Source organism: Montipora foliosa, chromosome 9 (genome assembly GCF_036669935.1).
Source record: "Montipora foliosa isolate CH-2021 chromosome 9, ASM3666993v2, whole genome shotgun sequence".
NCBI classification, from domain to species: Eukaryota; Metazoa; Cnidaria; class Anthozoa; order Scleractinia; family Acroporidae; genus Montipora; species Montipora foliosa.
The window spans coordinates 11,097,271-11,114,770 of record NC_090877.1 but is presented as its reverse complement, the minus strand read 5'-3'; the positions used below and the strand labels follow the sequence as shown (position 1 = coordinate 11,114,770).

The window sequence follows — 17,500 nt, the reverse complement described above, 5'->3', positions numbered from 1 at the left end:
ATTAGGAAAACGGAAGAACATAATAATGACCAATCATCTCTTACGTATTCGCAGCCTGTCAATGTCTACGGAAAAGTGGTCGGGAAGGTTTTACAACACCAAAACTATTTTAACGAAGCCCCAGCGAGCATACTGGATAATTAACATTTTTTCTCAACAAGACTTATTCTTTTCACCGACGTTTTTTCCCGCGTAAGATGGGTTTTTACGAGCGTGCACAAGGGTTTAAGGGTGACAGGTTGGCCGGGGGAATGAGAACATGTTTCTTGGCGGTTCGCGCTCGTGCACTCGCGTGTCTACAGCACTAATGGAATAAACGATTTGACTCCAAAAATCATGTTTTAAGGCGCCAACGGTTTTCAGTTAGGAAAGTACGTTTGAGCAACGGTGTTCTGTGCCAACCTTCTCCGTCCATGCGTCACCCCCGAGCCTCTCCCGCATGCACATGAGAGCTAGTAAAACTACGCACCCTAGAGTAACCACGTAAACAAATTGCGGTTAATTTATCAGGAACGAAAATAATTTATACAAATTTACCCAGAATATAACAACAATGTTAAATACTTACGCGAGCCTACTGGTACAAATAGTTTACTTCATAGAAAGTGCGGCGTACGGGGTTTTATGCACGAGTTGTTTGTGTCAAAAACCCGAACGAGCGAGGAACGAGCGAGTGAGGGTTTTTGACACAAACAACGAGTGAATAAAACCCCGTACAAAGCACTTTCTATGTCGTAAACTCTTTATTACACATAACATGAGAATTTTCATTAAAATAGTTTTCTGAACGCGAATTAGAAACAAAAACTCACTAACAATAGAACCAAATGCAAATTTAATTTAATTCAATAACAAAGTACGATTTGCACGATTTGCACGATTTGCACGAGATGCACGAGTGATTGGCATGGAAACGCCTTTACGCTATCGCTGATTGGTTATACTTTCACATGTGAAATAGCTGTACGCCATTCTGATTGGCTGTATAGGTCTTTTTCACATGTGAAAATAAAGCGTATAGATTTGTACAAATGAGCTTTATGGAATAAAATTCTCATGTTATGTGTAATAAAAGCATATTCGTGGCGCTCATAACATGGGCTGAATGTGCCTTTTTCAATCCATATTGAATCTTTGGGGCTGAGGATTTTTCCCTGTGGGCATCGATCCCCGCAGAGGTGGGGATCGAACACCGCCACTTATTGCACCTCCACCTAGTCCCAACCAAATCTTGATGTCGAGGGTGCACTGTTATTTTTAAATGAGACTTTTCTGTCTCAAAAATGCCTGAAATAAAAATGCCGATTAAATTTTAAAAAGTGCCTAAAGAAAAAATCGTTTTGGAGGATTTGTAATATCTAAAAGGAAACCACCTACCTTATCTTTGATTCACTGTCCACTGCAATGTCGTCGCTGATTTTGCAATACACGAGGTGATTGTAGACATCTTTGCTACACTCGCCGATTGCAACACATTCCGCATTCGCGGGGTTAAATGAACTGGGGCCACAGGGTCCACCAACGAGGAGTGAATAGCCACAAGATGCCATGCAATGAAATGTGAACATCTAGCGACTCGATATCAATGCATGCAAGGTTTTTTCGCTTCAAAAGTTAGATTGTTGAGAATTAGTATTTCTGGCACGCACTTTAGGCTTACATCTCAAAACGCTAACACCCAAAAAAGGATTATAGCTATTGATCTTTGGCCAGGTCATGCGTCACGCAATCTTGTTCTTACATCTCATCTTGGTTCTGTGCCGGAACGTTACTTCTGTGAATTTGTCTGCGGCCAGGTAATCACATGTCCAGCAAGCTACATATATTACAGTACCAAAGACAACGATTTAGTGGAAGATTATTTTGATCAGACAGATAATGGATAATTTTTAGAAACATCGTCGATCGAGTCCGGACTGAAACAAGGGCGGTATGTGTTGATCGAAGTTCAAAAGCATCAACACTATAAAATTATTCTGCAAGCCGCTTAAGTAATTTTGCGAAGGTTTTCTCCAACAACAACAACTTTATTTGTACCAACAGTAAAGCAATAAACTACAAGATGTTACAAAAATAGAAAGGAGTACAGGCTGCCCCAAATAACCGTAGGGGCTAATGAAATAGGACAGCCACACTCTGGTAATTAAGCTAATATAAATTAGGTCAGATGCACACATATACGCACACACGTGCCAAAGCAAACAACACATAAAAGACTGAGGAAAACAAAATGTCAAAAACAACGGAAAGCCAGAAGAATTATGATGTTGAGATAATGAGAATTTTTAATAGTTTTCAAAAAAAGTTGGCTTTAGGTTTTTCTTAAAATGTTTGAGAGGAAGAAGCTTTAGGTCATCACTTATATCATTCCAGACTTTAGCACCCTGAAAACGTATATTAAAGATTCCATAATTGGATCTGGCTTTCGGAATTGCACAAGTCATTTTGCTAGATAATCTGGTATTATAACTATGTACATTCCTGACAAGATTAAATTAATGGTCAAATACAGGAGGTAGGAGTTTATTATGAAACTTATACATAAATACTGCCAGTTGAAGGGCAATAATATCAAACAGCTTAACAACTTTTAAATCTTTAAAGGACTTGAATGTTTATTAAAACTAGTAAAAGTTATTATTCTTAGGGCTTTCTTCTGTAATATAAATAAAGGTTGTAAAGTTGTCCGATAAGTACCGCCCCAAGCAATTATGCAGCAATTTAAGAAAGGTTCAACTAGAGCATAGTATAGGCTAAGTAGCATTTTGGTACTTATAAAATAACGGAGCTTAGAAAGAATGCCTATGCTTCTCTTGACTTTTTTAGAAACATAAGTAATATGAGTCTTCCAATTAGCATTATAATCTATGTAGACTCCAAGTTATCTAATAGAAGTTTCTTGTGTTAACATTTGATTGTTTATAGATAAGATGACCTGTTTGGGCAGTTTTCTTTGGATAGGACGAAAAATGACAAAATTTGACTTATCAATATTCAATGAAAGTCTATTTGCACAAAGCCAAGTATGAACTTTCTCAAGTTCAGAATTAATCAGACTTTCAAGTATATTTATATCCCTATGCAGTAAGAATAAATTTGCATCATCTGCAAAAAGATGAAAATCCAAAAGCTTTGAACAATTAGATGAGATCTAGAAATAAGAGTGGCCCAAGCACTGACCCATGGGGCACACCACAACACACTGGTTGAATGTCTGAAGTAACAGCACCCAGGGATACAAACTGTGTTTTGTTTCTCAGATATGAAGTAAACCAGTCCTTAACAACACCTCTGATACCAAAGTAATCAAGTTTTGTGAGTGAAATTTGGTGATTAACAGTATCAAAAGCTTTGCTAAAATCTAGGAATATTCCACATGAATGATCATGGTCTTCGATTGCCAATTGCACTTGGTCAATTATACTAAGGACTGCATGTTCAGTTGAATAGTTAGAGCGGAAACCAAACTGTTTACTATAAATAATCTCTCCAATATATCTCTCCATGAAAATGGTTGCAATTTGCTTTGCGTAGCCAGCCGGCGGTTTGTGTCATAAATTCAGTCGGAGATTCTTGTCAAACTACTCTTCACATTTTGATCTCTCGACGGGGTAATTTTTCATTGAAGCCAGAAATACTTTAACACAGTAATTTACAAAGGTTGTTGCCTATTCTGCTCGGATTATGCCCTGATTATATTTCTGCGCCTGAGGCCGTATTATGCTGGAAATTCTGGTGACAGAATGTGGAAAGGCCTATTGACAGGTGGTGGATCAAAAGGCGTGAAAAGGTTGTAAAGCTTTGGAAGCGAAGAAAACCTAGTTCGTTTTTACGCAAGTGTATCATCCTTAAGCAAATTGATAGGGTATGAACGTTCAACTGATTGTCTTCAAATTCCCAAGATACGAACCTAAAACACCATGTGAGGGATTTCCTTTTTTTTTTTTTTTTCTTATTTTTTTGAATTAAACTCCAGCAATGGCCTTCGACTTTACCTTTATCTGTAAATTTTTGATAGGCATATTTGAATGTCAAAAAAGCGTCACATGGTTTTGACGAAAACGCCTTGTGAATGACATCATACCGAAGGCTTCCTTTTGCATTATAATTTGTTACCCAATAAATTCGATTAGAGAAACACCAGTCGCTCAAGGTTCTTGGGCCCCGCTCTTCTTTCGATTAGGCAAAGTGAAAAAGAAGATATATTTCCTGGAATGTATAGTTTATGGCTGTTGCGCCTAACAAAGCGCGTCGAAAAGAATTTTTGCAAAGAACACCCGCGAAGGTCTACCGTAACCTGAAGCACCTTCCTGAATAAACTTTTCATTTATTTTTATCTCTGCGGCGATAAATCGAAGCCTTCAAACTTAACAGTTGAAGTAATTTTAAACAAATATGGGGTAATTCAATCTTAACAGGTCAGAGGTTACTTTGCCCATACGACCTGAAGGAGATGGAAATTTAGTGTGACACTCATGATATCCTAAATTCATATTTTAGAGCGACACTTTCGTGGCCGTGCAAAATCTTTAGGTCCCTATTGATCCAGTGCAAGAATAACAAGAACTTTGTAAGATTAAGACTATTCCTTTTGAGTGTGTGTTAAAAGCGGCTCTTTGATAAAACGAGGATGTTATCGAATGATAGTCTATGTATACCTATTCGAAAGTACGTTCCAGTATAAGGACTTCCGAATAAATTTAGTTTAAATTAATTTTTGCCAGGAACCCATGACTAAGAAACTGTTGGGTGCAGTGTTGGCGCAGTGCTGAGAGCATTTACCTCACACCAATGTTTTCTACGGCAGACTTGGCGTCATATGTGGGTTGAGTTTGTTGGTTCTCTACTGTGCTCCGAGAGTGTTTTCGCGGGTATTCCGGTGTTCCCGTCTTCTAAAAAACCAACATTTGATTTGACTTAATTTCTACGTAAAGTGTCCACAATTAGCGCCCCAGCCCTTAAATGATGTTCATAATAATAATAATAATTATTATTATTATTATTATTATTATTATTATTATTATTATTATCTATCATTCCCAGTTTGAGTGTTTGTTTTTTCATACCTTATTTCTTTTATCATTATTGCTGCATATATTTAAATTTAATGTACGCACATGCGAAGAACGAATTCATCAATACCCTATTTTGCTAATGGTAGGTTCCATTTCATACCATAAGCAAATTGGGCTGCTAGTGTAGGTGGTATACGTAGGCGAGAGAAATTTTTTAGGATATAAATTGTCTAACAATTTAAAGGAGAGAGGTGTGTTGTAACTTTCAAGTCATTTGCTACTGTTTTGATTCGTTAGGTGTGGATCTTGGATATCAGATAATGATTTTGTATTCCTTTATTTATAGGTTCAAAGAATTTCAAAGTTCGCGATTCATCAACTGGATTGGTGTGCGCTGTAACATTCTATGCAAGTATGGATACCAGATTCGGGGATTTTACGGCAAATGCAAGTGCGACCGTGGTTTCTGGGGGCAGCATTGTGACGAACTCTGCCCAGGTGGTCCTGTCAAAGTGTGTAGTGGGCACGGGCGTTGCTTGAGTCCCAGTGGAATCTGCAGATGCAAAAGAAAGTGGCGAGGAGCTCTTGACTGCAGTCGGTGCACCGCTGGCTACGTAAGCAAAGACTGTTCGGTCACCATAGCAGCACCCAATGAAAAGCTCCCAATTACTTCGGTCTTTGGAACTGGTTATTATGTTACTTTGGATGGTATGAAAATCAATGTAAATGTTGCAGGTGAATTTCGCGTCTTGGATTTACCTCTGTATGGCCTTACCATACAGTTCCGACAAGTAAGAGTTGGCAATTCTGTGAGACTACGATGCGCGATCGTGAGAGTAAGAGAAACTGTGGTAGCAATTCACAGCAGTATCGGAGGTGCTAGTCAAGTACTGATTACAAGGAACGGTTTGCCAGTCGATTACAAGTCTCCTGTTTTTTTTGGAGTGCCAGGATTTATATTTCAACGATCCTCGCTCAACTCTTTCACCCTAACAGGCCCAGAAGGTTTAAACTTTGTTATCAATTCTCTCGCAATGCACTTTGATGTCTCTATCACCATGGACAGATCACTATGTCGAGAGGCTTGCGGTCTACTCGGTAGATGCAGAGAAACTGGATCAAATCCACTGCCCTCGAATTGTGCTAGAGGAGGAGGACTTTTGGACACCTACCCTGACATAACCACGATAACACAAGATATGCTCGACTCCTATGTGAATAAATGGGCTATCCCGCTTAATGAAAGTTCCTTTGGTCCTGTCTTAAATATATCGGGTGAATCTCCTTCAGTGAACGGAGGAAGCTGTCTATTTTTCAATGGCACATCAATAGTTACTCCACCAATCACCAACGTGTTCATCAGCAACTATATCACAGTTCAATTCTTTGTCAAGGCGAAGGATCCAAGACTATACGGAGGAACGATAATCTCATACGCTTTTAATGAAACTTTTGTAATAACTGTAAATAGAACAATCAGGATTTACTTTGGTGCAATTGTCGTTGACACAAAACTCACGCTCGAAACGGAACTTTGGAATCACATCTCATTCGTGTACAAGCGCAGTACGGGACTGGTGCAATTGTACTTGGTAAATGCTGTTGGCGTTATTCAAACACGAGTCTTCTACGTTGGTGTCGGGATTTTTCCTGAAGGTGGCACATTATCCATCGCCCTGTGGCAGATTACATCCGTTTCTTTCTCAGTTTCTGGCTTCGTAGGATGGGTAGACGAACTAAGCTTCTGGAACAAGCGCTTTGATTCTGTTATGATTCAGGAAATCTGGAATACAAACTTGCAGGCGGACACGCCAGGTATTGCTCTTCTTTGGAAGTTTGACGAAGGAAATGGTTTCCTTTGCCGAGCAACAGTCGGATCATTTAACTTCAATCTTGCAGTTCCTCCCTTTAGAGGTCCAGCATGGTATCCTTCAGATGCAGTTGCAGGAACTACTGCCTACGAAATTGCAGAACCTTTCGAGGACACAGTCGACAACTCGACTGAAGAGTTATGTTCCGAAATATTCCAGGAAGGTTCGCTGTACAATGAATGTTCCAACGCGACTGGAGGATCCGAGTTTTACTTTGACGCTTGCGTTGAGGAAGTGTCATCCTCGAGAAATCCGGACTCAGCTATAACGACAGCTATTTCTTTTGGAGAGGAATGCCAAGCCGCACTTAATCTGTCACATTTACCAGGTAACGTTCTTTGCAGTGTGCTTTCTCCAGAGAATTCTGATGATGTGAGTTGGCCAATATGCACACCGGGATGCCTAATGGGATGGTACTCAGACGAAGCTTGCAGATGCGATAGTGGCTACTGGGGCGTAAACTGTTCCAATTTGTGTCCTGGAGGTGCAGGAAACCCATGTTTTGGCAACGGTCAGTGTATTACCGAGACCGGTAAATGTGAATGTCACCCCAACTGGGAAGGAGACCAAAACTGCTCCACTTGCACTCCAGGATGGAAAGGTCCATCCTGCTCCGTGGCTGTTTCATCAACAGGTCCATCTGTAGCAAACAATTCATTTAAACTATGCACAATTTCTGAGAGTGGCTATGTTACTGGCTTTGATGGCTCACTTTACACATTCAAGGCGTTAGGAGAGTTTGTAATGATTCGTTCGTCCATCATTGAAGCACAAGTTCGACAAGTACCATGTGAGACCAGCTCCGTGTGTATTAATGCCATTGGTGTGAGGTTTAACGAACTCTCCATCAGTGTTCATGCTCCATATGACGAGGGATCACCACCACTGGTGTATGCCAATAATAAAAAAATCGCTGCCGGAGAAGAGCCAACAAAAGATATGCTGGCGAACAACGTAACCATTCTGCCAACATCCAGCAATGCTTACCGGCTAGTCATCTCGCATCATGTGTCCATACAAACAGTGTTCAGAGATCGCTACTTAACTGTGGAGTCCACCGCGACTGAGAGCTTTTGCAAGATCGCAGACGGCCTTTGTGGCACTTGCTTTAGGGTGCAACCGGGACAAAACGACACTCGAGGAAATGGTAGTTCCGCGTTTCCTGAAGGGCGGCCGACTACAGTTTTAGACGAGATCGGAGGAAAAAGTACTTCTGACGGTGATGTCGATGGGTTTATCACAGGAAAACTGTCTGTTGGACAAGGAAGTCTGTCAGCTATTGTTCTTGATAATGAAGTTCGCAAGGAGACGCGGATAATTTACGGTAGCATATACAGTCTTTATTTCAGGTTCACAGCTGTAGTTACGCGAGGGGTAGTTCGTCTTTTTGTGAGTGACACAGTAACCTTGCAGTTGTTAGTGAAATCCTGCGATCCTCGTTTTTGTGGAGGCACCCTCGTCTCTTACACATCAAATGTAACCATTTACATCAGTAACCACATCACAGTGAAAGTTGTCATTGGACTCGACGTGTACGATACCGGAATTGCTACCGAAGCCGACGTATGGAATCAAATCTCCGTTGTGTTCGTTCGTGAAAAGCTGGAACTGTTCGTCTTTATCACATTCTCCTCTGGACTGGTACAGGTCCGCAAATTCGAAGTGACGATAGATCCTTTCATTGCTGAAGGGACATTTGCCATCGGGATGTGGCAGCCCGCTTCAGGAACCATCAGTGTGCAGCCAACAAATGTATTCATCGGACAAATAGATGAAATATGCGTATGGAAGATACCTTTTGACTATGCCTTGATTCAGCAGAGTTGGCGTGCAAATATCCAACCTAACGCCCCATCTCTAATGAACTTGTGGAAATTTAATGAGGGCGAGAATGCGGTTGTCAAAGACCTTGTGTCCAGTGTTGAGTTGTCATTCCCTAGATATCCTCTTGGAAAGCCTGATTGGGTGTTTTCCGATGCACCCATTGCCTCTGTCGTAACAGTGAATCCGAACAAGAACAACGTGACTTTGCAAGGAATCGCAACTCAGGTGTGTTTTGAGTTCATCTTCCAAGGACCAATCTATTCAGCTTGCAAATTGTTAGGTAACGTGACAATTGAATTTTACTTCCGTGCTTGCGTGGAAGTGGTAGTTGACACTGGATCAACAGTTCAATCCATCGATGCTGTGATAACACTATCAGATTACTGTCAGAAAAATCTTGGCTTAACCTATTTTCCAGCACAGCCGCTATGTAACAAGTTCCCTGGGAAACGCTTTCCCAACTGGATAGGAGCAAACTGCACAACCCCGTGTGTCTTTGGAAAAGCTTCAAATATCAGCGGAGTTTGTGAATGTGATCCCGGTTTTTATGGAGAAAATTGCTCGGGTATTTGCCCTGGAGGAAAGGGACGTGCTTGCAACAACCATGGCATCTGTGATGTTGTGACTGGAAAATGTTTTTGCGAACTTAACTGGCGAGGAAATGAAAACTGTACAGCCTGCTCAACCGGTTGGACGGGAAATGATTGTTCGACAGCCTTCACTCGGCGGTCGTCAATCGGTGCCTTCTTCGGAGTAGGCGCAGTTTCCATTGGTGGACACTTTGCATCACTAAGTGGCATAAGCTATAGCTTGCACGTGACCGGTGAATATTACCTCATATACTCCGTATATGTGCCAGTAGTTATGCAGGTTCGCTTGGTGGCATGTTACCGAAAGTTGACATGCATTAATTCTATTGCGTTGAAATTTGTATCTCACAAGATTGTTTTGCATGCGCCTTACACATCGGCTGGAAGCGTTGTCGTTTGGTTGAACGGAAAAGTTATCGATATCGATGTCCATGGACCTACTGCTCAATCTCACGGGTTCGAAGTAAAAAAGATCACAGCACATTTGTGGGAAGTGAAATATACAGGATTGTACCTGAAAATAAGAGTCACCGGACGCTACTTGAGCTTAAGCATAAAAGCAACTGGACTAGTATGCAAGTCGGCCATCGGCCTCCTTGGCTCCTGCAACCAAGGTCTCTTAGAATCATTGTTGTCTTACAGCCCGAACACAAACTGTTCTGACGAGAGTTTCACGTTGAACATATCCGATAATCATCCCAACAGCATATATGCACCAGGCAGTGAGAACAAAACTCAAGATATCTTAACATCACTTATTGTCTCGAAGCTAAGAGTGAAGGCTTGTCACAGCTTATTCGAATACGTCTATAAGGGAATTATCGAATATCGAGAAGCTAATGCTGGCTACGCACTTTACTTTGACCATACAACAGTTGCTTCTGGAGTGATCTACAAGGCTTTCGTATCTACGGACATAACCATTAAAATCATGTTCAAAACGGTCCGTTATGGCGTTATCGTTTCCTATACCAGGACAAAGACGTTATTTGTTACCAACTCAGGAGGTGCGTTCGTTGTGTACTTTGGAGATAACGTTTATCCTACGAACATTGCTGCGGAGCTGAACGAATGGAATCAGATCAGTCTTGTGTTTAGAAAATCTTCTGGGGTGTTGCAATTTTATTACTTCTCATCTGGCGGTCAGTTGCATCGTCAAGACATAAACATCGGCTTAGATATTTTTGTTCCCGGGGGAATAATTGCCTTTGCAGGTTGGATGCCATCTTTGGACGGTTCTGGAATTCAGCCTACCGAGGCCTTCGCTGGCTTCATAGATGAAGTTCGCATCTGGACGCGGTATTTCCATCCAGCATTCATTCTTCAGACCTGGAACAGATCCGTTAGTGTAGGGAGTCAAGACATTGCACACACTTGGAAGTTTAATGAAGGTGAAGGAATCGTCGCTGTTGATAAAGTGACAGGAATGAGCCTTGAGCTTCCTTTCCAACCATGGAAGGAACCAGAATGGAAATATTCAGATATGGTTTTACAAATGCCATTTTACGAGCAACAACAAGATTTTCCATTTGCGAACAAAACATTTCAAGTCGAAGCTGAATTATTCTGTAATAGAACGTTGTTAAACGGCCCTGTACATTCAAACTGCGACAGTCTTGGTCTGGGTGTGGCCATTTTTTATTTCAGATCTTGCCTCCAAAGAATTGCAAGCTTTAATTCCTTGTACATGTCTCTGGAAGTGATTATAGCTTACGCTGATTACTGTCAGGCCGTTAATAACTTAACACTCTGGCCGGCTAAGCCTCTCTGTAATGAATTCCCCGGCAGGGACTTTCCCATATGGTTCGGAAAGGATTGCGATCTACAATGCATCTATGGTAAGAAGATCGATTTTGCGACATGCATTTGTCACCATGGTTACTGGGGCTCGGAGTGCGCTAACCCTTGTCCTGGCGGAGCAGCAACACCGTGTAACAAAAATGGAGTGTGTGACAGCGCAACAGGCAAATGTGAGTGCCACGCTAACTACAATGGAACAGAAGACTGTAGCGCTTGTTCCTCTGGATGGACTGGGGCCGACTGTTCCCTTGCCTTGGTAATGGTCAGCAAGCTTCATGTATCAATCGCGGTATCGTCCACTGGAGGCCATTACGTTACTTTTGACGGATACAGCTTCACCCTTGTGGCAGTTGGTGAATACTACCTCCTATTTGATCCCAGTTTATCATTCCAAGTTCAAGTTCGTCACGTTCCCTGCCGATTACAATCCGTTTGTGTCAACGCCTTGGGAATACGCATTTTCTCAACCGTGGTATCATTCCACGCTCCTTACGTCTCCGGTGGAGGTCCTGTCATCTGGGTCAACGGAAAGCTTGTACCTCTATCCGGATTTGTTACTGTAATAGGAGACACTCATCTTGGCGTTCATCTGGAGTACACAGGCAGTGGCCAGTACCTTATCACTTGGCGAGACAATTTTGCCATTCACATACGCATTGATGGACGCTACTTGAGTTTCAAAGTGAATGTAAAGCCGGCTTATTGCGCGAACTCAACTGGGCTGCTTGGTTCGTGTGATAACCATCCAGACAATGATCTTACAGCTAGTTCCAACACGACCGGCTTCCCTGCAAACATCTCTCAGTCGGCATTGAATTCAGAACTTGCAAACCACGGTCTTGTTCTTAAGAATGACAGCTTGATTGTCTTGAAGTATGACTTCTTCCAAGAGACTAGACTTCCATCTGGAGGAGTCTATGCCCTCGTTTTTAACCACTCAGGAGCCTCGTCCAGGCCAATTACGCAGGCATTTACTGTGAACGTCGATATCACCATTGAAATCCTCCTTAAGCCGTACAAGTTGAGTGGAACAGTATTCTCCTACGCAGTCTCACAAACATTTGCTGTTTTGAGTGAGAACTCTCTTACAATCCGCTTTGGAAATACCATGATAATCACTGGAGTTAGTTTGACAATCAATCAGTGGAGTCACATATCGCTTATCTGGTATCACAAGACGCAAACTTTGGAGTTTTATCACTTTGACTCTTCCGGTAAAGTAACGCGAAGGTCTTACGTACTGTCGTCCAATCCTTTCATACCAGGAGGGATCCTTTCGGTTGGACAATGGGAACTTTCACCCGGACAAAACGAAACGTTTACGGACAATTCATTTGTAGGCATCATTGATGAATTCCGCGTGTGGAAACGAGCTTTTAATCCATCTCTCATTCAACAGAATTGGCGCATGAATGTTCTACCCTCTCACCCTGACGTCGCAGGACTCTGGAAAATCAATGAAGGCGAGGGTGACGTCATTAAAAATGAAGTCAGTGACGAGCACATTTATCTGCCGAAATCACCTTGGCAACGGCCATTGTGGATATTTTCTGATGCAGACATAAGAACCAATTTTACATCGTCTGAAAGACCGTTTGAAACTCATTTCCACAATAAGACAATGGAAACGAGCGCTAAATCTTTCTGCCTCGAATTGTTCTTCGAGAGTCAAATGTACGACCTCTGTTACGGTGACTTGAAAGCTGAACTTGAATTTTACTTCCTGGTTTGTCTAAAAGATGTAGCAACAAGTGCTAATATTGGGGCAGCCCTGACAGCTGTTATAACATTTTCAGAACATTGTCAATTGGCACTAAACCTCACCATCTGGCCAGCTCAGCGGCTTTGTAACAAGTTTCCAGGTCGACAGTTTCCTATTTGGATCGGCGACAACTGTGATGTCAAATGTGTCTTTGGGACCGCGGATGCCATTGACCGGAACCTTTGTGTCTGTACCAAGGGTTATTGGGGAGGCGATTGTTCCCATATATGTCCAGGTGGTCTTTTAACCACATGCGGAGGTCATGGGCTGTGCGACAGGGTTACAGGACAATGCAAATGTGAGGTTAATTGGGCAGGCGATGGCAACTGCAGTAGCTGTAGTCCTGGATGGAATGGAACGAACTGTCAATTTGCTGTCAAGCTTGTAACGGGAATATCATCTAACACTGTTGTGTTTGCATCGATTGGTGGTTATGGCTATTTTACAACGTTCTTCGGTGTAAGTTTTACTCACAGAGTTATCGGAGAATTTTATCTTTTGCGGTCCATTGAGCGCAACTTCTTCATCCAGCTACGACAAGCTTCTTGCGTGACTGATGGCTCGTACACCACACCTTGCACAACAGGTTTTTCTTTTGGTTTCCTTGACACCCAAGTTGTCATTCGGGCACCAATCAAAACGCTGGCAGTGACAGAAACCTCCTTTCCTTTTGTTTGGCTTGATGGGAAAGCACTTCAAGTTGACCACACAACCCAGCTATCAGTGCACTTCGTCATTGTTCGCATTTCCACCATCACTTTTCACATATACGGCCCAGATGGAATGAAATTTGTTTTAACTATTGGAAACAGTCTTTCCGTGGCAGTCAACGTACCAGCTTTGTATTGTCAAAACTCCACTGGTCTACTAGGGTCGTGCAAAGATCATTTGTTCAACAACTCTAACAGTCTTGAATCATACATAACAGACCTGAAGATCCAATCAATAGTCGATGTTTCCCGGACGTTGTTCATCTACGAGGTCTTGCACTACTTCGAGCACCGCGTTCCCACTGGCGGCGGTTTCAATTTGTTTTTCGCCGATAGCTCAGTTCGATCAGGTCCTATCTTCTTTCCCATAGTCGATGTTGTAACGATTGAGCTTCTTGTAAAGGCTCACCAACCAGGAGGGGTCATTCTATCGTACTTAAGCCACAGTATTTTTGCCTTGGTTGACGACGTAACCCTTACCATAATCTACAATGGATCAGTCTATGACACTGGCTTCAGCCTTGAGATTCACCGTTGGAATCAAATTACCCTTGTCTACAAAAAGCTGGTTGGGATCCTTCACTTTTATTTCTTCAGCTATTCTGGAGAGGTAAAAGTTCGTGTATTTAAGCTTGACAGCCACGTTTTTGCCACCGAAGGAGTCCTAACGCTTGGCCAATGGCAGCCGTCAGCTTCGTCAGACAAGCTGATCCCAAAATCGAGCTTTGTTGGTGAGATTGACGAAGTGCGCATGTGGAAAAGGCGAACGAACCCAGACCTTGTGAAACTGAATTGGAAGATAAATGTACAAGTTAGTTCATTCCCAGACTTACTTCACCTATGGAAATTCAATCAAGCTGAGGGAAATGTTATTCGCGATTTGCAAGGGACAAGTCACCTATATATAACAAAGTTCCACGAACCGCGTTGGTCGTTCTCAGATGCTTACATCCCTCAAACTAAAGTGAAAGACATTAAATTTTCTAACGTAAGGCTACGACTACAGGCCGAATCATTCTGCTTCAGCCTTGTCCTTAGTGGGACATTGTACGCCAGATGCGAGGCACTAACAATACAAGTGGCCCAGTTTTATTACAAAGCTTGCCTATACGACATTTCGGTATCACTGAGTCTACACTCTGCCGTTTACGCGGTCGTCTCCTTCGCAGACTACTGCCAAAGCGCTCTTGAACTAACTGCATGGCCTGCAAAGGAACTCTGTCGTCACTTTGAGCTCCAACGATTTCCGTACTGGATTGGAGCGCATTGCACGACGCCTTGTGTCTTTGGATACGCTGTTCCGGATGTGAATGCAACAGACCTTGTCTCCTGTAAATGCCTGCCTGGCTATTGGGGCGAGGATTGCTCCAACCTTTGTCTAGGAGGATTGAGGAAAATCTGTAACGGTCATGGTGTTTGCAGTGAAGTAAATGGTACATGTGACTGCGATGCTCACTGGAGAGGCGATGTTACCAACCGGTCAGGAGACAATGCAGTATTAAATTGCAGTGTGTGTACGGACGGCTGGATGGGCACAGACTGTGCAGTCGCCGACGAATCTTCTCTTGCCAACTCGTCTGAGACGCAAATGGCTCTAAACTTTGGCGATCCCCATTTCACCAGTGTGATGGGCATGAACTTTCACTTCGAAGTCCCCGGTGCATACCAGCTCATTAACTTGTCTGCTGTTGTGGCACAAGCATTGATAGTTCCGTGCAATAACATAATGAACTGCCGACGAATCAGCGAAGTCTCTTTACGTTCCTCGCAAGCAAAGCTTTTTGTTCGTTACACTGATCTCGAGAACATGGAAAGTGGAACTGTTAACCTAGTAACAAACGAAACATCTGCACTTGATGGTACCGATAAATGGGTTGAGGTTGCTGACATCAGATACCGTTGGCTCAAAGATACCATTTTGGAGGTTGAATTCTTGGAGTACAAGGGAGTTCAGATCAATATCCTCGCATACAATGGCACATTGGGAACTGCAATTCAAATGCCAAAATCAATGAGAGAAAACACGGATGGCATTTGTGGAGCGAAAGAGGGAAAGTGGATGCAAGAACACAATAACAGAAGCCGTACGTTCCGTGTAATTGGCCTTTCTCAAGAATTAGCTGTTAACGCGTCCAGGGAAACCACGAACCAGATTTTAATGAATCAAAAAACACTTGATCTTAGGCTCAGCAGCCAATTCAAAATGAAACGAGAGGATAACTTCTTGACTACGAAAAACTCCTGGCGTAGTTTTTCCGGTGCAGGTTACATGCTGGAGTTTTCTTCCAGTAACACAGCTGTCATGTACGGTGGAAACTCAAGCATCCCAGTTCTTGACGAGTTTACCATTGAAATCTGGATCTGTCTAGTCAATAAAGGATCAAGTGTTTCTGAGCTTTGCTCATCGAGCCAGAGACACTCTAGTGATAAAATCGTTGGTACCCAAGCAATCTTCTCTGCGTCGACAAGTAGTGGAAACTTTGCCATCTTTTGTAAAAACGGAATACGTGTCGACTGGGACGGAGAGAAATTTGTAAGCGGTATCAACATCACTGAAGGCACGTGGACCCACCTTGCGGTGACGTGGAGGAATATTGATGGCCGAATGAAGGCTTTCACGAACGCGCAAGGCAGGCAACAAAGTGCGACGACTTTTGGGGTTAAAATTGGAAAGCACTTCTCTTTGGATGGGCTGCTGATTCTCGGACGGTACATCCGGGATATGATGGACAACGAGTATGACATGCGTGGAGCTTTGGACGAATTTAAGGTAACGAGCAAACGTTTTTTTGTAAAGCCAATATCGGACTACAGAAGCTAATGACTGAAAGAATCTGACTCTGAAAATACGAAAAGCGTTTTGTAAACAATGTGAAAAATTGTAATTTTCAGTCACATCTCGTGACTCCATACGCAAAGCCCGAGGTATAAACAAAAGAGAAGAATTGTAAATAATATTTATCTGTAACCCTAGACATATATCTACATATACATTTTTCTCCAATCTTATGCCTACTTTTCTTATGGCTTATATTTGAATTTCAAAAAACTGTACCGGCAAATCATTTAACTCCCTGAAGAAGTCATGCCGTGCCTGACAAAACATTGGTTTAAACAAAAAATATATAACCTCACAGCCGTACAACCAGCCTTGCATTATTATTTGGTTTACAGTTAATTATGAACGTTTCACTTAGATTTTATATAGCCCTAACGATTTTTCAAACACTTTGTAACTGGCGATGACATTCGTAACGTCGAAACATGTCTTTTAAATTAAAGAATTTCGTAATCTGTTCAAAAAGTACAATTTACCTTCTGCTCTCTCGACCAATGTGAAAATATTATGCAACGCTTGAACCGGTGGGGAATTCATGTTTCGTCGTTGCACACTGCGCCCTCTGAGAGGACAGATTTTACAAGGTCCCAAGTAATAACAATAATAATGATGATAATGATAACTTTTGAAAAAAATCTCAATCTTATATTATTCGTGTGCAAGTGCTCTTGTACACGAGTCAAAAATCAAACCAAATCACGGAAATGAAAGCAGATCGAGTCATTTCATATCGTTGACGTTGTCTCCTGAGTTTCGTTTGACTTGCCAAAGCAACACTCAATGAAACAGCTATAGTCCTTAAAACATTTTCTTCGATAAAAAGCAATGAAATAACTGCCTTTGTCTTCAACAGGTGTGGCAGTATGCAAAGACTGTGGAACAACTTAACTCTTCGATGTATTTAAAGTTCGAGAATTACCGTGAAGGATTAGTGCTCTCCTTGCCTCTAGACGAAGGAATGGGGTTGACCACTGAGGGCATCTTTTATACTCCGTTTCCGGTTGACGTCACCAGTGCCCCTCAGACTACCTCAGCTGTTAATACGACCATTGTACAGTTCTTAATCCATTCCGGTGAGTCCCCTGGATG

General features: G+C 42.3%; 1 protein-coding gene across 1 annotated transcript in view; it reads left to right on the top strand.

Annotated features, from left to right (window-relative positions):
* Positions 1 to 17,500, top strand: part of LOC137971437 (uncharacterized) — a 178,359-nt gene that overhangs the window by 159,975 nt on the left and 884 nt on the right. The window contains 2 exon segments of the mRNA XM_068818265.1: positions 5,362 to 16,342; positions 17,265 to 17,500. The exon segment at positions 17,265 to 17,500 is cut by the window's right edge and continues 884 nt beyond it. Coding sequence (XP_068674366.1) covers positions 5,362 to 16,342; positions 17,265 to 17,500 — 11,217 coding nt within the window.